The sequence below is a fragment of the Haliotis rufescens genome, unplaced genomic scaffold (genome assembly GCF_023055435.1).
Source record: "Haliotis rufescens isolate VD_foot unplaced genomic scaffold, xgHalRufe1.0.p SCAF_14, whole genome shotgun sequence".
Lineage (NCBI taxonomy): Eukaryota > Metazoa > Mollusca > Gastropoda > Lepetellida > Haliotidae > Haliotis > Haliotis rufescens.
The window spans coordinates 25,823,243-25,846,604 of NW_025963824.1; the positions used below are offsets into that span (position 1 = coordinate 25,823,243).

The 23,362-nt window shown below is 40.8% G+C and overlaps 1 protein-coding gene across 18 annotated transcripts in view; it reads right to left on the bottom strand.

The window, feature by feature from the left end:
- LOC124131250 (MYCBP-associated protein-like) overlaps positions 1 to 23,362 on the bottom strand; it is a 75,971-nt gene that overhangs the window by 40,479 nt on the left and 12,130 nt on the right. For 3 of the 18 annotated variants that reach the window (XM_046494388.2, XM_046494386.2, XM_046494387.2), the window contains exon 1: positions 13,573 to 13,976. The exons of 2 other annotated variants lie outside the window; for them this stretch is intronic. In XM_046494388.2, the coding sequence (XP_046350344.2) occupies positions 13,573 to 13,774 (202 nt within the window). In that variant the 5' untranslated portion in view covers positions 13,775 to 13,976. 13 more of the 18 variants (XM_046494384.2, XM_046494391.2, XM_046494385.2 and 10 more) reach the window with 13 other exon arrangements.

Below are 23,362 nucleotides of genomic sequence, written 5' to 3' on the forward strand. Positions count from 1 at the left end.
TCAGGTCCCATCTACTGGCACACACATAGCAACAGATAATATAACAACCAATCAAGTCTCGCCTACTGACACAGACATAGGAACAGATATTATACCAACCAATCAGGTCCCATCTACTGACTTCCGACAGTCGTAGCACTAAGATGATCATAATTCACCTGGGCCCTGTTCCACAAAGCAATCAGATCACTAAGATGATCGTAACTCCCATAGTTTAACATAGACTTCCGACAGTTGTAGCACTAAGATGATCATAATTCACCTGGGCCCTGTTCCACAAAGCAATCAGATCACTAAGATGATCGTAACTCCAATAGTTTAACATAGACTTCTGACAGTCATGGCACTAAGATGATCGTAACTCCTATACTTTAACACATACTTACAACAGTTATAACTCAACAATTGCTTTGTGGAACAGAGTCCATCTGAACTCGAGTACTCAAACAGTTTGAGTACTTGCTTCCCCATCAGATATCCAGATTCTTGTCTTAAACCTAATGTTTAAATAAAAGATTCTTGGGTCCCTTGATTCATAAACTACATACATCATAAAACCTCAAAGACCCATGGACCCACTGACACCATTATCTATAATTCCAGCACTCAGTTACAAGAAATTCTCACTAATCGGAGACTATACTGCCCAGGAAGTTGAAAATGAAAATTGTGTGAACACAGGGGTAAAAATAATGTAGTGCTTTGACCATTGCCCTATGAGGTGGTGTTGAAAAGTAGCACAATATAAATGGCCATAATTATGATGCTGCTGCTGCTGCTGCTGCTGCTGATGATGATGAGATTACAGCAACAAATCAAGCCTTCCGATACGAACAGACATAATCTCAGTGTCAGTACAACTCATTATACAGTATCCATTTGACAGAGACATAATCCTGTGTCCATACAACTTATAATCCAGTATCAATCTGAAAATTTACACAGCACATGAATATTTTTACCCAATCAAAATATCACGACACCACAAATCCTATTCCATAGACACCTTGGTTCCGATCCCAAATGTTGAACAGGCATACACAAAGAGTCTACACAAAGAGTCTACACAAAGAGTCTACACAAAGAGTACATGCAGACCACATTCACCAAAACTATTCACAAACAGGTCCTTGACAGAGGTAATCCGCTTTCTAATATTCAGTGATCATGTACAGCATACCTCGCCACAATTCCTATGTTCGGGTATGAGGATCATGCATGTCGTGTTATTGAACGTTTATATGGGTATTGATCTGCCGCTGTTTTCTGTGGACTCTGGTCGCTAAGGCAGGAGTCTCCCATAGGAATAAACCAATTACCCTGAATGTATAAAATAAACTTATTAATCTCGCCGTCATAAGTGCTGCAGTAGTCCCTGTTGCGGTTTTATTGCCTAATCGTTGGCTGCTTCTTTGAGATTAGAGCCGGTTGCTAACGAAGTCACGTAAGCAGTTTCTAAATTAGGGATGATTTACTACTCTGTCACCAGCCTAATGTAACATGTCAAGATTTATCCGAGATTCAGATTCAGGGATAGAGATTAGTTTTTTTCAGGTGTGCCACGGGGCACTCATAAGGATGTTTAGATGAGCTTTTGGAACTGAGGTGTGCCATATTTTAACCATTTCATTACAATTATAACCGTGCCAGTTGCACTGTGATACAAATAATGGCAACAAAAATCATTTCTATAATCAAACGTGATGTAGCACACTGAGATACCATGCCGCAGTGTAACATGAATACCTCACTCAGACACAGTATACTGACTCCGAGCCGACCAGTCCTTGTTTTAGCCCCTTAATTCCGAGCGCCAGACAGGGTAACAACAAGTTTACATCTTTTAACGTCTTTTGGTATGACGCAGCTGGGGATCGAACCCCAGACCTTCCGCTCTCCGGGCGGACACTCTTCCACTAGACCACGGAGGCAGTCTTCTAAGTCCATTGTACGATTCTGACTATACCATCATGTGTTCATGAATCACTATCAAATATGATGATACAAGGTGTTCAAGAAAAGGTGAGCTTATCCTGCCCCACCTTGAACCCATCACAAACACATGCAAGGACAAGTCAATGGTTACCTTCAAACCCTGAGAATATATTACTACAAGGATCTTACAACAGAAATCTTACTCATTCTCTCTTGCATCTTCATATCTGTTAGGGCATAGAGTAACAACTGATCAAATTATTGATGCACTGTCGATATGTCCATGGCCGAACAGTGAGTGTGAGTGAGTTTGATTTTACGCCGTTTTTAGCAATATTCCAGCCATATCACAGCGGGGGTCACCAGAAATGGGCTTCACACATTGTACCCATGTCGGGAATCGAACCCGGGTCTTTGGCGTGACGAGCGATCGCTTTAACCACTAGGCTACCCGACCGCCCCCATGGCCGAACAGCAAGTTGAAACATCAATAGTTATGAACAATCCCAGAGTCCTACACTAAACTATTGACAGCAATGATAGACATGAAGACATGAAATGTTTATGGACGACAACGTCTTTCCTGTTTGTAACAACATGTCAGGGCTATTTCTTTCCCGACCTGTGAAGATCCAGGTTACAATAGGTCTTCAGCAACCAATTCTTGCCGTAAAAGGTGACTCTGCATGTCGTAAGAGGTTACTAACGAGATCGGGTGGTCAGGCTTGCTGACTTGGTTGATGCATGTCATTGTATCCCAATTGGGGGATCGATGTTCATAATGTCAATTACTCGATTGTCTGGATTGACTCGATAACTTACAGACTGCCGTCATATAGCTGGAATGTTGCTGAGTGCAGCATTAAACAACAAACAAACAAACTTCTTTTCCCTTCATCTGGTGAATGCTGACATGTTCACACAAGGTTGGATCAATGTACAAGCAGGGTTAAAAATTAGCACTAGTCCTGTAGTCCTTGCCAAACTGCCCAATAGTAAAGGTATCCTAACATGCCTAAGGACTAGTAGAAATTTGCCATTTTTAAAGGTTTTGCTATATGTTATCATTATAAGGACTAGTGGACTGAAACTGTTAGTTTTTAAACCTGACAAGGAAAACAACATAACAAGGACACCAAGGGGATTAACGAGAGAGACACAAGTTCAGTACAGTGAAAACAGAGAGAAGGGGCTGAGTTTATACATGCCACAATCAAGGTGTCATTATAAATGAAAGAAGTTCTATAACTTTTTCATGTCTTCATCTTGTCTTTCCAAGATAGAAAAATGCAACAAAAACTTCTAAACGCATTTCAACGTTTCAAAGTTTCAATTTCTAAAATTAAAAATGCATTTTGTTCTGAGAGACATGTGATACACATTTACAATAAGTTGTGTCAGGTAGTAAACAATCAGATATACCTAATTCATTCCCTAGAAGGTTCTGCTCAAGCTAGGAAATAGTGGTGTTTGTTTGTTTGTTGTTGTTTAACGCCACACTCAGTAATATTACAGTTATATGACAGCAGCCTGTAAGTAATCGAGTCTGGACCAGACAATCCAGTGATTGCTATTGTGAGAAATGATCCACGCCGTTGTGGTTCGATGACATCCAACGAAGTCACCGAGCTTGGCCGCCCAATCTGTCTGGTCACCTCTTGCAAGGTCTAGACTCAATTATTACAGACTGCCCTTGTATCACTGGAATATTGGCAAGTGTGGCGTTAAACAAAAAAAACCTGATAAGAAACAAATATGTTTGCACATATAAAATATCTACATATTATGTACTTAGTGATGAAATACTGAATTTAACCTCAATTATACATTCAGGATTTCGCTCATTGAAATAATATGTTATTTCACACGAATAACAAGATATTTATGCCAGAACTACATTGAGTGAGTAATGTTATTCGGGGATAGAAATTAGCACAGCCTGCTAACCCGGACAAGTTTGCTTAATGCTAAAGGTATCCTAAGTAGAATTTCAAACAGTTTTGAAGCATTGCTCCATGTTATCACTATTTGGGAGAGCAGACATTCCTGGTTAATTTCCATCCCTGTTATTTGACAAGAGTGAGTGAGTTGGGTTTTAACCCCGCTTTCAACAGTATTCGAGTTATATTGCAGCGTGTCAGCTTAATGTGGAAGGAAAGCCCGAAGTGATGCAGGTCCCAGACGTTTACCACTTTGGTGAAACCCACGAGCACGGGTATGGTGCTGACAAACCTAGAAACATAATCGGGGCGAACCGGGATTCGGACCCACAATCATAGGTTTCTGGCGTGCCTAAGGGACGTAACTCTGCACAGCAAAGATGACTGGGCCACCCGTGCCCCCCTATTTGACAAGAAAAGACATAATCCTCTATATACTTATCCAACCTGCGGGAGATGAGGATGTATCCATCTCGAACACAACGGAATGCTGTGTGATAGTCCCCATGATCCTCACTACTGTCTCCACTCTACAGACTGAGTCGGGCAATGCTAATTAACTACTGTACACCAGATGAATTATTTACCTACCTTCCGTATCCCGAACTCATCAAATATAGATACACAGAGCTGGAGTCATTGAAACCGTCTTATTCACTTTGAACTGGTTTCAGGTACTGCTGGGGAAGATCGCATGACGTTTAACTTTTCCATTAGTTACAGACATTGAACATAATTAGTACTTTCTTTATGGAATTAATTATGTATATAGTGCCGTGGAAAAGTCTGAGCTGAACGTCCTGGTGCTGAATACAACCAGGTTTATACACATCCAGATCACTTTTCCAAGGCCATTGGGACAGGGAAGGACTACCTGTTTTCTCCCAAACTGTAGTTATTCATAGAAAACAACAGGAACGATACTAGTTGAGTTATGGTTTCTGTTTTACGGCACTCTACAAACAATAGTTAGCATTGCCTATCATTCTAAGAATGCAACATCTGGACACACAGGAAAGAAGTGACGTTTTCCCGCCTTGTGCATGCACAGTTGTATTTCCTGTGGAGGATAGAGTTTTCCTCACAACTGTTAGATACGATGCCTGTGAAGAGGACATCTGTTGAAAATCTGAAATGGTTTTTAGTGTGACCGACAGCCAAACAGGATTTTATGGCTATGATGTAATGAAGGTAGGGTATTTGATTAATAATCAATATTTCAGCACTCTCACGGCAGCCTGTAAATATTCAAGTCTGGGCCAGGGAAAAATGTGATTAAAAGCTTGAGCAGGTCCCAAACTATTCAAGCAGGATGACGCAAACAGCCAAGTTACAGACAGCCATATCTTCAGTTAAGTCATCTTGTACAACAAGCATAAGGTACTGGGGACTGATTCTGCCTTGGAGTACCAACAGTAAAGTTAGAATGAAGTCACAGTGTCTATTCCTAACAGCTGATATGTTTGCATTGATTTTTCCGTATGTTGGAATGTCCGCCCACTGTAGGATCTGTCTTGAGTCTGGAGAGCATGGACATCTTACTGGACTATAAGGTAACGTCATGTCAGCTAGTTTCTTCACAGAGGTAGATATATATAAGTCCTTGATAAATACAGCTCTATCTGATGTCTCCTTGTAGCAATACTCCAGCAATAGCGTGGTGATACCAGAAATAGGCTTCATACATTGCACTCATGTTGGGAATCAAACCTAGGCCTTCTGAGTGGTGAAGGAACGCTTTACCCACGCACCTGCCCTGAACTAGTGACGATCTGATGACGGTTATCCCCAATATAATAATCAATTTGTATTGTTAGTTGGTTAACACCACATTCAGTAATATTCCAGCTATATAACAGCCTGTAGATATTCGAGTCTGGACCAGACAATCCTGTGATTGATATAATGAGCAACAATGTACATCATCAGCGAACAATGACATGCAATCACCCAGGTTGCATCTTACGACCAGCATAGGTACCTGGGGATCTAGTCTAATCCCGAATCTACCTTCTATGTCACCTGTTTCATTTTGTATCAGTACATAAACTCGCCATACCACACGTACACTGGTATCCTCTGTCAAAGTATCACAATCGACCAATACCTGTATATCAGTGAATCGCAAAACATCTCATTACATACATACATATCAGTCTGTAAACATTATACTAGCCTGAACATGTATTTTAGCAATATTTTCAGTAAATTTTAATCAAACGTTCCCGAAATGCTAAGATAGTCCTTTCCCAATGTGTCACCATGTTTCTGTAGACAATCAAGTCATTTGGCACTTTGACAAATTGGCCGTTTCACTCAAACATTGTATTTATATGCAATTTCTCAAGTTACTTCATGGAGTGAAATTACATCTTAAACATCCATTATTTTAAGAATGAGATTATATGATAAAGACATTACTACCCTTGTATGATTCTGTATTGTAAATATATATTTGGAATAAAAAATATCAATTATGATCTTACATTATAATACTTCTTATCATAATATGATATACTTCTAATATATGATATATACGATAAGGCAACACCCTTGGCTAATAATCCCAATGTATTGAGTTAATTACATATATCGCATAGTGGATCAAATCATCAACAGAGAACACCCAATTTTTCCGTATGTTATGCCATGACAGATTAACTATAGTCATATAAAAGATAGCTACACGATAAATCGCAAAGAACAATGAAGTGTAGTTTATTTCACGATAAAACATTGTTCTATCGTAACGTCATTACTGGAGATTCGAACCTGCGCTCGCAACTTGATGTCGCATATTGGACCAAGTTATTTTTGAGAGGGAAGTGCCCATTAAGTTGTTCCCAATAGATGTAGCTTGGCAGCGCAGATAAATGTAATGGCGGAACGATTTTATCGGAAATCGGGAGAGATATGACAATCACTATTGGGAGAAAAGATACAGGTAATCGACATGAGGATTGTGAGAATATGGGGGAAATATCCACCTGTGCATAAAATGGACTTGTCTGACATTGTCGAGGTCGGATTCTATTGAGGGAGTCATCATTATTAAAATAAGGGTAAATATTTGTAAAGCTTGTAAATGTTATCATCTTCCTTAAAGAGGCTGTAAATAATGTTAATATCTCATATAAGAAATAAACCACTCATGGTTGTTGTTTATCGTACAATAAAACACTGCAGGGAGAATAAACCATGAGCGGCGCAGCCACTCATTATTATCTATTCTCCCTGCAGTGTTTTATTGTACAATAAACAACGACCACGAGTCGTTTATTTCCTTAATAAAAAGATATGAGTAACTATAGTCATAAGAACGAATTGGGAGTTAAACTTCTTTTGAGTGGTATACATATATATGTATCATTTTGTCGTGAGTTTTAAAACTTTTACACAAGCATGGTATCGAGGTACAAATCGGAATACGCGATTCTCTAGATTATCTTTCACCCATAGTAACAAGTTGACTAGACCTGTCAATGTAAATGTATCACAAGCAATCACCATACAACCAAACCTGCAACACTCACGGATCAAGGACATAAAATTACAACCAGATCCAAATCAACATCACTGCAACCAGAAATACATTAATCAAATAATCCACATAGGAACAGCGCTGAATCCAACCTGACCAACTGTTATCCAATAATCACAACAATGTCTCCATGCACACAATCCACACTTCCACCTGTCGATCCTGCTGATCACTGAGTCCCACTTTTTGTATTACCATATCGAGGATTAGCAAACATTACAAAGTCAATGCTGTTTAATCCTACTTGTGGTAAAGTCACTGAGTCAACCTGCCTACAGCTCACCACTCCAGCCCTAGGACAACACTTGGACAGCAAGCTGGAGATAATTATATTAACATTACCATAAAACATCTAATATTTGGTCCAAACAGGGGTGAACAGGTCTGAACTGGAAACATGCTATTTCACGACACAAAGGGAAATATTGTTTGATAAAATAGAGGTTAATAATATCTGGCATGTTCATGAACATGGTTGTTGGTCAGTACAAAGAAAACAGAATATCATTCTGAGATGAAATGAGATATCTTAATTAAATTGAACCAAGTTCAGTAGATTAAGCAATGGTGATTCAAAAGGTAATTTTAATTCAGAATGTATTACATTTTTAAGACTCAATATGAGTGAGTATGGTTTAATGCTGCTTTTAGCAATATTCCGGCAATATGATGGCTGGGGGACACCAGAAATGGGCTTAACATCTTGTACCCGCATGGGGAATTGACCCAGGTCTTCCCCATCACGAGCGACTCGATATATGTGTAATAAGTAACATGAACTGGATTACAACAGCATGGTTAGGAGGATACCAAAGTGACTTGAATTTCAAACCCTGGTATGTATTACTGGCCCAATGGTAGAGAGATTACTAGCCCATTGGTAGAGGGAGGCTGGCCTAGTGGTAGAGAGATTATGCCCCTTGGTACAGGGAGGCTGGCCCAGTGGTAGAGGGAGGCTGGCAGAGTGGTAGAGGAAGACCGGCCCCCTGGTACAGGGAGGCTGGCCAAGTGGTCGAGGGAGACTGGCCCAGTGGTCGAGGGAGACTGGCTCAGTGGTAGAGGGAGACTGGCCCATTGGTAGAGGAAGACCCACCCCCTGGTACAGGGAGGCTGGCCAAGTGGTCGAGGGAGACTGGCCCAGTGGTCGAGGGAGACTGGCTCAGTGGTAGAGGGAGGCCGACAGAGTGGTAGAGGAAGACCCGCCCCCTGGTACAGGGAGGCTGGCCCAGTGGTCGAGGGAGACTGGCTCAGTGGTAGAGGGAGACTGGCAGAGTGGTAGAGAAAGACCGGTCCCCTGGTACAGGGAGGCTGGCTCAGTGGTAGAGGGAGACTGGCAGAGTGGTCGAGGAAGACCGGTCCCCTGGTACAGGGAGGCTGGCCCAGTGGTCAAGGGAGACTGGCAGAGTGGTAGAGGAAGACCGGCCCCCTGGTACAGGGAGGCTGGCCCAGTGGTCGAGGGAGACTGGCTCAGTGGTAGAGGGAGGATGGCCCAGTGGTCTAGGGAGACTGGCTCAGTGGTAGAGGGAGACTGGCCCATTGGTAGAGGAAGACCGGTCCCCTGGTACAGGGAGGCTGGCCCAGTGGTCGAGGGAGACTGGCTCAGTGGTACAGGGAGACTGGCAGAGTGGTAGAGGAAGACCGGCCCCCTGGTACAGGGAGGCTGGCCCAGTGGAAGGGGGAGACTGGCCCACTGGTAGAGGGAGACTGTCTCAGTGGTAGAGGGAGACTGGCAGAGTGGTAGAGGAAGATCGGCCCCCTGGTACAGGGAGGCTGGCCCAGTGGAAGGGGGAGACTGGCCCACTGGTAGAGGGAGACTGTCTCAGTGGTAGAGGGAGACTGGCAGAGTGGTAGAGGAAGATCGGCCCCCTGGTACAGGGAGGCTGGCCCAGTGGAAGGGGGAGACTGGCCCAGTGGTAGAGGGAGGCTGCCCCAGTAGTAGACGGAGACTAGCCCAGTGATAGAAGGAGACAAGCCCAGTGGTAGAAGGAGATTGGCCCAGTGGTAGACAGCACTGTGGAAGTGTTTACGGTGTATAGTGTTGAGGACAGAGAGTGGGACAGCATGCAGCTCACTGACTCTATACAAATCACCAATTGAAATACAACTTCCATGGCAGGTGACAGGGGTGAAACTTAAATTGTGATTGAATTCTAAACTCTGTAACACAAGAAGGTGTGTTTTTATGTGCTATTGACTCTGTTTACACTGACAACCAAAACATCACTGAGCCGTGTTTTGGAGACATGTTCGTGATACATGGACATAAGTGTAATTATTAACACATATCAGACAGAGTAATGATAATTAAGTACTGCTTCAAGTTTCATCAGAGTAAAGGAGACACAGGTGGTACCATGGTCTAAGGAACAGCAATTCACTATGCACAGTTGTGTCCCTTGGTGCATCAGAAACCTATGATCAAAGGTTTGAATCCCAGTTTCACCCAATCATGTTTCTAGGTTTGTAAGAGCCATACTCATCCTTGTGGGTCTAAGACCTGCATCACTTCGGGCTTTCCTCCCACATTAAGCTGACACGCTGTGATAAAACTAGAATACTGTTCAAATCGGTGTTAAACCCAACTCACTCACTCATAAGATTAAATTTAAATTAATCCTTGACATAGAACTTGTCCCCAAAACACAACCAAAGAACTTGTCCCCAAAACACAACCAAAGAGACAAGCACACAGCTGGTCACATCTCCTTCCAAAGCCTAACTACGCCAAACTTTGCCTCCAATTACAATATTCACACACAACAAAAGAAACTTCATGAAATAGATTTTTCACTAAGGCGCGAATTCTCCTGGAAACAACAGGCTGAGAAGCGCTATTGACATGTAACAGGGTGTGACTGGCCATACAATAGCCTTGATCTTATGCTAAGTGGTTTATTTGCCATATCCTCACTCGTTCAGACTGACTGCTATTGTTAGAGTGGATAAAAAGTCAATGGGTTCTCCATACCACCCAAATATACTCTGCCTGAGTGATTTATCACATTCTCCAGTCAGCCTGGACTTATTGCACACTGCATTAATCCCACATCATGATGTGATTAGTTGTGTTAATGTTGCAAGGAACTTCATCGAACATAAAACTGTGGGTATATTTTTTAGTTTCAGTGTAATTTTTTAACTGTATTCCAATATTTGAAATTGCTTTTAATTAGATGAGTATGTTCTGCTTGAGTTATTTATCACGGCATCTCGTCTTGCCAGACTTATTGGACACTTAATTAATCCAACATGCTGTTATTAGTTGTATTGAATACTGTATGGAATTTCATGAGCCTAAATCTGTGGATATGTTTTTAGTATGGGTGTAATTGTTTGACTGTTTTCCAATATTTGAAATTGGTTTTGATTACAGAAGTATTTTCTACGTGAGTTATCACGACCTTCAGGTCAAACCAGACTTTGTGTGCTGGCGATTAGACGTCTCACTGTGGCAGTGTGGGTTTGAATCCAGTGGGACTCAACCCCAAAAAGTGCTAGAATCTGTACTTTACTAAGAAAGCATCATCCCAAATTTATCATCCAAAACTTGCTCCCACAGGAGATATCACTAGGGTGAGATCAAGCGATATCTACATTGTATATATCACTGCAATTAAATTGCATCACAATACTTTGCAGACCATTGTGACGTCATTGGTTACCATGACGTCACAAATGACATCACTAACGGATCTGCTAACGGATTTCTTTATAATGGACACTAAATTTATTCTACATCTTGCTGTGACTGTATTGCATGGAGTTTCATTGAGGCTAAAACTGTCGTCATTTTTTCATTTTAGGTGTAATGTATTAACGGGGTAAATGTTTTCCTATATTTGAAATTGGTTTTGGTTTCAGGATTAAAAGGTCAGGTATGATAAAGGACCTTTTCCTCCAACTGGAAACGTAAAATTTGTAGATACAGATAGTTCTAAGTTGAAATAGTGTTATGAAAAAAATGCTCATGTTCACAGAACTGACTGTTTTAGAATATTCTGTCTTGTATACTCTTGTACGTATGAGTTGGGCTAAAACGAGTGAAGACAGTCCGTCTCCTTAGACAACCTGCTTGGGCCTAATATCAGAACAACAAGTAAGAAACTCTACTGACCAGGGTTTCTTAACTGAATTCGGCAAATTGGAAAATTATTTTGTTAAAACTTTGGATTTTTTAAAAGTTTATATTTTCTTAAATTCAGAGGTATTTTGAGATTGAATTTAATGCAATAATATAAAACAAAGCATTAAAACCTGTTTTTATTTATTGGTCTTTTTATATTTATATATCCCTGTGTTATTGGTTTTCGGACGCGTAAGAAACATTCATCGCTAATCACAAGAACAACTGTTATACACCTCACTCACTTATAAAAGATGAAAGATCTTAAAAACAGGTCATCATCTGAGTATTTACAATGTCTGTGTGATGCCACATCCCTCATTATAGCACAAGTAATCGTGATAAACATGGCTATCCGAAAACGTATGATGTCCAAAAACCTGTGATATGACGATATAAAAAGTTAATGCCAGCTCAACAAAACAGATTCCTTTGGCCATAAAAGGCAAAATAGGGGTGAAAATTTTATGAATGGATCACTGAAAATCAGTGAGGACACCAGGTGTTTGCAAACACTGTAAACAAGTCCTGCCCTACCGGTAGCACCTGCCACTCACACAATTTGCATAAAAGAGTAATTGTTTGTTTGCCCGACGCCTCACAACAGTACCGTATTTACTTGAGTATAGTGCACACTTTTTTTCCAATAAACACAGCTGTGTAGAACGGGGTGTGCATTATACACGCCATAATGAGTTTGGATGTTTCTTTTCCCCCAACGCAAAGACATTACGGTGAGCCCGTAACACGGGAAATACCATGTCAACAAATCCATACTGAAGTACGCAAATTAATCATGTAATTACACTGTCTGGTTATAAAATATGTTCTTTGTATATCTGGACTTATGTTTGTAACTTATTTCATTAATTTTATTTAAAATTCCTTTCAATATTGTTTTAATCAATTTCGGCGAAAATCGTGTGTGATTAACAGCAACCACGGTCAGATTACTGCTATTGACGCCTTGAAAAGAACTTTAGTGGACAGAGAATGGACACATATATCATACATGCCATACTTTGACTCGTTGAAAATCATATTTGTTGCAGTTTGACGATTCTATGTCAACATGTAGTTCTCGCGATCACGTGCACGGGAGCCTTGACGGTGACTGCTCAAATTGTTCAATGTGAAAAAATGACCGCTAGAGGGGCGTGGGCATTATACTTGGGTGTGCACTATACTCAAGAAAATACGGTACTCCTGCCATGTGAAGGCGTCCTGTAAACAAACCAGACAATCAAGTGATGGATCAGAAATACAGTCACACAATTGTGCATTTACTGATTTTGTTGAAACTAAAATAAATATAATAATTTTGAGTGCAAACCCTCCGAAGCTTATATGCAGCGAAAAAACGTCTTGAGAAATATGTTTGTTTCTCAACACAGTGGGGGCAGTTTTAATGTCTTGACCCAAACATTTCTAGTTGACTCAGCATTATTGATAAACAATGAGAAATGATTATAATTCTTACCATGTTAGTTTGATGATGGGCTAAAACCACTTTGGTCATGTGGACAAGGTGACTGACCTAGGATCACAGAATGGATACAGAATGTCCCTGTTTCAAATCCTTGTACAGGATCAGAACATTTTACGGAAGTTGCATACATGGGCTGAGAATGTCCCCATTAAATCTAAACAAAGTCTCAATACCCTACTACCCGGTATATGGACCAGGGCCCACTTGCACAAAGTGATCTTAGCGCTACGACTATTGTAAGCCTATGTTAAAGCATGTGAGTTATGATCATCTTAGCACTAAGATCGCTTTGTGCAAGTGGGCCCAGGACCTGGCTTCTGCCGATTAATTTACAGCAGGATGTGGAGTCATCCCACAGATGACATCCTTACCGTGTTAGCTTATTGAGGGCTAACCTCTTTGGTCATGTGGACAAGACATCAATACCCCACCACAACATCAAAATTTTGTATGGATGGTACATAATGACATATAAACCTAATACATGGATAAAAATGTGGGAGGAACATATTGGAATAATCTATTAGTAGTGAAGTATTCCTACGTGTAAACAAGGACCCTCGTCGGCCAAGCTGCCCTGGTACTGCAAGATGGGACATTCCATGTTTGTGTAACTTATCCGAGGCTGGCATCAGTGAGTGTCTCCTCAATCCACCAGGGGTCACTGTGCTGTGTTTCACCAACAGTGTACTGACTGCTGATTGGCTGAACTGAACCGACATGCTGCGCTTCGAATTGGAAGCCATCTTGAAATTATAAATATTCTAATGAAGTTCACATAAACAGCTTCTCCTCCATGTAATGTATAAGAAAAACCGTATCCACGTCCTTCAACAAATTCTTGAAACAAATGGTTTGTCTTCTGCAGTTAATCTTCAATCAATGAAAGAGTGAACACGATGCATACTGTCCTACTGTCAGAAATATTGATGAACAAAACAGCATCAACAGATCGAGAAATTCTCGTTTCCACGGAAACACAAAGGTAACATGATACAGGAAGGAAAGACAATTAGAACTCTTCAGTGCAGGAAATCAGGAAATGCATCTCAACATATTTTGACATCAGATCCATTGTCATCCATCTTGGATTCGACTGACTGGACAAACAAGCCAGATAGTAAATTAAAAGCAACATGACACGATAATAATGCTTACACAATGTAATATTGCTTCTGTGAGGAAGAGAATGTCAAACACATTATGTCAGTCCTCCATTTTCCAAAACCAATCATATATTGCATAAAATGATTTGTAATCGGTGGAATGAGATTGGACCAATGTCCACTTTTCATTTCAGTGGTAAAGGCAGCTGCGTTGTAAACTGCTTAAACGACAAAAAGTAGGAGATTGTTGAGAGGTGTCATTAAATGACAATACTCAGAACAGCGGGAGGCAAATAAAGGCAGCTGCACTGCGAACTGCCTAAGTCACAAAAAGTCAGAGATTGTTGAGGGGATGTCAATAAATGACGATTCACAGAACAGCAGGAGGCAAATACCAACATGGATTAATTTTCCCTGCAAACAGTTGCTGGACTAACAATATTGTTGAAAAAATATGTCACAGTTAAGCTGAGTTTTAATGCTGCAAGTAGTTTTTCATCCTGTCTGATTCAAACGTCATTCCTTCGATTGACATAGTCTCAGGTCCACACTGCTGATTCCTGAAAACGTCTTCAGTTTACAATGGTTGATGTTCTACAGAAAGCAGTTTACAACGGGTGTTTGACTGTTCAACCTTTCCAAAACACCATCATCGTTGCGTTCCAAACTTCATTCCTTGGTTCAGGAACTGTCTCGGAACCATACTGCCAATTCCTCAAGAAGTCTGCGACATGTGCTGGTACAAATCAAAGTTTAAGTTTCCTTCCCCATCTTCAATGTACCTGTCCAAACCCACTGGCTCCTTTCAGTCTTCATACAGTTCTCACAGATCTTAGTTACATACCACCACCTCTGTTCTGGTCCAAATATCTTTCCTTAAAATGACTTTTTAAAAGGTCTCAGATTCATAAAGTTCCAAAGTCTAAACTTCAGGTGATTCTACACAGCAACTTTCCAATCAATGCTGATCCGAAGCACTGTACTTCATTTACTTGGTTTAATCATAAATCCATACACAAGTGATTTTTCAAAATTCCAATTTTCTCAGGCAATTCCCGCAGTGGCTCCACACATAAGCTGTTAAACTTTTCCAAGCAATAATCACTCAATGGTTCAACCTTTATCTCCTTTGGTCAATAATGGTCTCATACCTTTGATTCCTCACACTGTCTTCATACAGATTCGGCCCGTGAAGATCCGGGCTAGAATAGGTCTTCAGCAACCCATGCTTGCCATAAAAGGCGACTATGCTTGTCGTAAGAGGCGACTAACGGGATCGGGTGGTCAGGCTCGCTGACTTGGTTAATGCATGTCATCAATCCCAATTGTGTGGATCAATGCTCATGTTGTCAATCATTGGATTGTCTGGTCCAGGCTTGATTACTTACAGACTGCTATCATAAAGCTGAAATATTGCTGAGTGCGACGTTAAACAACAAACAAACAATCAATCATACAGATTCCTCCGGAACTTCTTCACTGTTGCCTTGAAACTTCCAACCACAAGTTTCACTTTAATGCCAGGAGGTACTTTTACTGTACAAACTTTCCCAAACCCTTTCCCTGTATTGGTCTACAAAAGTCTCCTTTGAGTTCCAACAGTTGTGCAGTTAATGTCTCATCAAATTTCCATAGATTCTAGCTTTGATACCTAACCACCATCACTTCATTTCCTTGAGTTGCCAACAATCTCAGAACCATACCATTGACTCCTTAGAATTGCATCCTTGTGTATATTTCTACACCTACCAACCATCAGGCAATGGTTTAAACTTCATTTCCTTAAGTTGACAACGGTCTCAGAAGCATACCACCGACTTCTCAGAAAGTCCACACCGCATTCCCATGTAACCTTCTACAGAGTTATGATGACCACTTCACTTTCCTGAGTTGACAACAATCACAGAACTGTTCTGCTGATTCCTCCAAAAGTCACACCACATTCCCATATATCCTTCTACAGAGTTATGATGACCACTTCACTTCCTGGGTTGACAACAATCACAGAACTGTTCTGCTGATTCCTCCAAAAGTCACACCACATTCCCATATAACCTTCTACAGAGTAATGATGACCACTTCACTTTCCTGAGTTGACAACAATCACAGAACTGTTCTGCTGATTCCTCCAAAAGTCACACCACATTCCCATATATCCTTCTACAGAGTTATGATGACCACTTCACTTCCTGGGTTGACAACAATCACAGAACTGTTCTGCCGATTCCTCCAAAAGTCCACACCACATTCCCATATATCCTTCTACAGAGTTATGATGACCACTTCACTTCCTGGGTTGACAATACCACTGACTCCTCAGAAAGTCCAAATTCCCCCACATACACAGCATTGTTAATGTACCCTACACCCAACACTGTCCAACCTTCATTTCCTAGTGTTAATATTGGCTATTGACATAACACCAGCCAGCTTCTCCCCACAGCACAAAGAATTGTCCAATATGTCTATCAGCAGGTATTACCATTAATTGACTGCCACACACCTTTCAATTCACTTTAATGAAGGCCAGACAATACAGAGAGCTCATAAAAACCTACGGGTAGGTTCCCAACTCAGGCCTGCTCAATCACCTGGACAAGCACTGAAGGCATCTAAAGGTTATGGGATCAACTGTTGTCCTGGGATAAACATGGCGTTTCATGTCAGTACAAATCTCACTGACCTTTAAGCTACATTAGAATTGACTTCGATCTTATATTTCTTTGTGTTTATATACGTATAAGTGTAAAAAATGGTGTGCATACTGTAAATCTAGGGGTATGATGCAGTGAGGGGTTTGAACCACCGACTTCTGCTCTCTGAGGGGAAAGGGGTAAGGAGATGGTGAATAGGATATCCCATCATAATTACTGGCTTATAATTAGTTGTTAAGTTATTAAACAGAACTCTGTACAGTGACATTGGGTGTGGATCTGGCTTCGTTATTAAACACGACTCAGTACAGTGACATTGAGTGTGGAGCTGACCAAATTATTTAACAAAACTCTGTACAGTGACATTGGGTGTGGATCTGACTAAGTTATTTAACAAAACTCTGTACAGTGACATTGGGTGTGGATCTGACTAAGTTATATAACTCTGTACAGTGACATTGGGTGTGGATCTGACTAAGTTATTTAACAAAACTCTGTACAGTGACATTGGGTGTGGATCTGACTATGTTATATAACTCTGTACAGTGACATTGGGTGTGGATCTGACTAAGTAATTAAAAACAACTCTGTACAGTGACATTGGGTGTGGATCTGACTAAGTAATTAAACTGAACTCTATACAGTGACATTGGGTGTGGATCTGACTAAGTAATTAAACACAACTCTGTACAGTGACATTGGGTGTGGATCTGACTAAGTAATTAAACACAACTCTGTACAGTGACATTGGGTGTGGATCTGACTAAGTAATTAAACACAACTCTATATAGTGACATTGGGTGTGGATCTGACTAAGTAATTAAACACAACTCTGTAAAGTGACATTGGGTGTGGATCTGACTAAGTAATTAAACACAACTCTGTACAGTGACATTGGGTGTGGATTGTACAGTGACATTGGGTGTGGATCTGACCAGCCAGTGGATGATGTGAGGAAGACAAAGTGGTGACTTTCCTCCCCATGATAAAATGATCCTATTGAGGATATAGATCAGACAGAATAAGGAATCCATATTGACCTCTTTGTAGGTGATCCGACTCCACAACAACATAAAATGTCACCTCTGCAATTTAATATTTCTGTTTCACTTGGCAAATGGGCAATAAAGATTTAGCCTTACCATTTAGACCCAATAAAATAAATTTAGATTTGTGGTACAATGGTGTACAGTATATTGTGTTGAAGTTTATCAACTCTATTGCCAATAAAGATTTCTCTAATTGTCAACTGGTCTTGTGTTTTCCTGGTTAATCAACTCTATTGCCAATAAAGATTTCTCTAATTGTCAACTGGTCAAATGTCCCTGAACAGCAAAAGGAAGTTGAATTAATGAAAACAAGTGGACAGGTTCCAAGTTTCATTGTAACCAATTCTGTTCATTTTGTTATTGTCATATACTGGTAATGAATGAATGAATGAATGAATGAATGAATGAATGAATGAATGAATGAATAAATAAATTTGTTAGGTGCTATCAAAGGGAGAGAGTCCACAATAAAGGACCATAGTATGCGAAAGGTGTCCCTCACAAATCTTGAGATAAGCTAAATAATGTTAATACATACGTATGGCTGTGATTGTGTGACACGATCTCTTTAGTTTCAGCCTGGTCCCGCCATGAGACTTTCTCCTGGGTGTGATACTGGGGCTTTCCCCACCGGGGTGTAACACCCCTTCACTCAGCTTTCTCTGCACAGAATTCTGCTTCTGATTATTTGCATTGGATGGCACAGATTTAGATCGTGTAAATGTTTTTAGATTTTTTAATGAGGTTGACATTTTGAACACTTCTTTTCCAATAGTGTCATCCAACATTTTCATCCACTGCTTGGTACAGCAAATGCATATTTGTCAAATACTAATTTCCATCCAACCAGTTCAACATCTCTTCCACAAGTTCAGATCTGCTGAAAACTCTTTCCATCCAACAAGTTCCACATTCCTTTCACAATTTCGAATATCTGTCAAATACTATTTTCCATACCAAGACTCCAACATCCTTTCTCCAATTTCTGATCTGTTGAATACTGTTTTCCACCCAACAAGTCTCACATCTCTTCCTCCATTTCAGATATCTGTCAAATACTATTTTCCATCCAAAATCTCCGGCATCCTTTCTCTAACTTCAGATCTGTTGAAGACTATTTTTCCATCCAACAAGCCCAACATCCCTTCAGCAGTTTCAGATATTTGCCAAATACTATTTTCCAATCAACAAGTCAAATAAAGCGAATCTAGACAAGCATTATCATCAATAACAATCCCTCCTTCCTCTTCGGTTAGCAAACATCCCTGACTGTTTCATGAATATCTCTAAGCCAAGCTATTATAACTGATGTATCCCATTGTTGACAGAGTTATAGCCATTGTTCTATAGGTCATTCTAACTTAGCTGCTTCAATTGGGGGCTTGATAAGAGTTCTATGGTGGATCATAAACTAGGTGTTCACTTCTCGGTAAAGAGTGAGTGAGTGAGTATGGGTTGACGCCGCTTTTAGCAATATTCCAGCAATATCATGGCGGGGGACACATGGGCTTCACACATTGTACCCATGTCGGGAATCAAACCCGTGTCTTCGCCATGACGAGCGGACGTTTTAACCACTAGGCTACCCGACCGTCCCCTCGGTAAAGAGGAATATAGGATACTTGGTGAATTGTGACATCTGACATCTCAACAGGTGAGTCCATTTTTTAAATCTTGTTATACAGACATTTATTGTAATATTGTCAAATCAATTCTTTATTGCAGAAATACTGCAAGGTAGACAGTAAAATATGTAATTTAAAGTTTATAGAAGACGGTAGTTTTATACAACAAGTGATGTGAAACAATTAAATATGATTTCTGTACATCTACTAGGGATGTCACGATACCACTATCCCATGATATGATACATATCGCAAATACTTTGTTCATTAACTTGTGAGTGACTCCTGACATTAGCAAGGGGGGTAATTTTGTGAGTGGCTCCTGAACTGGCAAGGGAGGTAAACTTGTGAGTGGCTCCTGACACTAGCAAGGGAGGTAACTCTTCAAGCAAAGTACAGCAACTCATACCACTGAACCACTGTGCACACACACATTAAGTTCACACTATTGTGGTGACCATGTCTCCAACAACAGCCTGTAACTATATTAATATGTCATAAATAAGCTTGAATTAATATGTAAGCACCTTTAGTGGAAGACAATAAACTTGTGAGAGGGCTTGTATACAGAGGTTGATAGCAAACACTTGTGTTGTATTAATGGAGTGTCAGAACTGTAGAGGTGTATGGTATGTGGGTGTAGTGCTTGTCTTCTGTAAGTCATAAAGTCATCAGATACTGAGACTAGGAAATATCTGGGTGGGAATGCCACTTGTCCGGCCAGTTTGGAAAACTGTCTTTGACCAGAGCTACAGATAAGCAGCGTATTTGAGTAAAAAAACACCCAAAAATATTCAAACCCCACTTACTTTAAGTTTACGCATGAATTAAATGAAAAACTCAAATGCATTAAAACAGCATGCATAAATATCCGATGAAGCTTTTTAAGCATGCGTACAAATTAAGGAGCTAATTTCCGAAACACAATTACAAGCTAATTTACTTTCTGAGTCGAGGCTATATATTAAGAACAGCTATATACATCTAAAGCATTATTTCATTGTTTTAAAATCTGAAAATTTTCACTAATTTTGGGAAAACCCTAATAGAGGGATGAATAGATGAGTGAAAAAATATTGGTTACCCAATGAAAATTGTAATAACCCAATTAAAATTGAAACCCTAGTGTAAAAACTCAATTGCTCAAAAAGTTATCTGGTGCTCTGTTCGACTAGATAATTAAAGCATGAAACAATATGTCTACACAATAGATAAAACATGTTATACCTTCTTTTAAGAATGACGAGATGTGATTGGTCCACATGATCTTGATAAAATACTTTATATCCCCCTTGGAGGGATATAAATTTCTCAGTGGGGGGACAAATCTCTTATATCCTGCCACGAACAAGTAAGGCTGCACATGGATTTCTGTGACGCAGCACTAGCTAACCTCCACTCAACCGAAAAGCTGTTTTCTATCAAATTTGAATTTGTTTTAATTCTTTCACAATTTCATATTCAAACATGTCTGTCTTGAGGAAAAAAAATAATGCGGGACACATATATACCCCTCATGATCCTTCTACAACTTATAATATGTTTTCAGGTTTGTAGTGTTGGTGAACCTTTGAAAATTGGTATGAGTACTGATAATTTCAACATTTTAACCTCCACATTACATTACACAGATAAATTTCCATGTCTTAAATACTCAATAACACCTGCAAAATGGAAAACACATAATTTTCATCACATTACAAAATACAAAAGGTATCATAAACTTTCCGTAGCACGCTCTCTGACATGAGCTCTCACACTTGTAAGATAGTCGTCACTCTGGTATGCGATGTCATGATACAGTAGATGTGTCATTTGCTTCTTTATCCTTGGTACAACTGATTCCGCCTTGTTAGCAAAATGTGAAGAAAACAAACAACTGCATCACAGTTATTCTGATAAATAGTGATAAAAATATCAGTAATGTGGTATCAATTTTGCCAAGCCTATATGCAACTTTTTTTTAAAATTGGGATTGAGACTAAGTAGATACTTATCAAGAAAACTAGAAAACTAACAGTAAAATGTCCCGATTTTCAGGTTTTAATATCATTTAATATTTTTCAACAAACAGATTTCAGCACACACCAGCACTCATTAGACAATGTGACCCGTGAAGATCCGGGGTAGAATAGGTCTTCAGCAACCCATGCTTGCCGTAAAAGGTGACTATGCTTGTCGTAAAAGGCGACTAACGGGGTCGGGTGGTCAGGCTCGCTGACTTGGTTGATACATGTCATCGATCCCAATTGCGTGGATCGATGCTAATGATATCAATCACTGGATTGTCTAGTCCAGACTCGATTATTTACAGACCGCTGCCATATAGCTGAGTGCGGCGTTAAACAACAAACAAACCAAACTATTTGACAATGTATAACCTCACAGTGTACTGCTGCATTGATGCATCGATTTATTCTCACAGTCCATTCATAAGCATTCTACGGGGAAATTAATTTTCTCAATATCATAATCCATGACACAATTGCAAATCCATGTGGATGTAATGCTTGGAACACATTCTACATCTACTGGTAGTACTTTGCCAGTCCACTCCTATAAAACAATGGATTTTGTACCGACATACACCAGGTATTGACATTCGTAAAATCTCATTTCAAAGACAGCTCACAAAGTGGCTTACATAAAATAATAAGTGTTTAGAAACAAGTCCAGGTTTACTGTCTTCACCAGCATTGCACATGTGTCTATCCCTGTTTAAACACTGTGGCCGTATCGCATGTTCTCAGCCCACATCATGCTGTGTCCTGTCTACAGCCACCATACACATACTGTGTACCTAACCATGCTGTCAGTCAGCCAGACAGGAGGGCTACAGCCACCATACACATACTGTGTACCTAACCATGCTGTCAGTCAGCCAGACAGGAGGGCTACAGTCTCCCTACACATACTGTGTACCTAACCATGCTGTCAGTCAGCCAGACAGGAGGGCTACAGTCTCCCTACACATACTGTGTACCTAACCATGCTGTCAGTCAGCCAGACAGGAGGGCTACAGTCTCCCTACACATACTGTGTACCTGACCATGCTGTCAGTCAGCCAGACAGGAGGGCTACAGTCTCCCTACACATACTGTGTACCTGACCATGCTGTCAGTCAGCCAGACAGGAGGGCTACAGTCTCCCTACACATACTGTGTACCTGACCATGCTGTCAGTCAGCCAGACAGGAGGGCTACAGTCTCCCTACACATACTGTGTACCTGACCATGCTGTCAGTCAGCCAGACAGGAGGGCTACAGTCTCCCTACACATACTGTGTACCTGACCATGCTGTCAGTCAGCCAGACAGGAGGGCTACAGTCTCCCTACACATGCTGTGTACCTGACCATGCAGTCAGTCAGCCAGACAGGAGGGCTACAGTCTCCCTACACATGCTGTGTACCTGACCATGCTGTCAGTCAGCCAGACAGGAGGGCTACAGTCTCCCTACACATGCTGTGTACCTGACCATGCTGTCAGTCAGCCAGACAGGAGGGCTACAGTCTCCCTACACATGCTGTGTACCTGACCATGCTGTCAGTCAGCCAGACAGGAGGGCTACAGTCTCCCTACACATACTGTGTACCTGACCATGCTGTCAGTCAGCCAGACAGGAGGGCTACAGTCTCCCTACACATACTGTGTACCTGACCATGCTGTCAGTCAGCCAGACAGGAGGGCTACAGTCTCCCTACACATACTGTGTACCTAACCATGCTGTCAGTCAGCCAGATAGGAGGGCTACAGTCTCCCTACACATACTGTGTACCTGACCATGCTGTCAGTCAGCCAGACAGGAGGGCTACAGTCTCCCTACACATACTGTGTACCTGACCATGCTGTCAGTCAGCCAGACAGGAGGGCTACAGTCTCCCTACACATACTGTGTACCT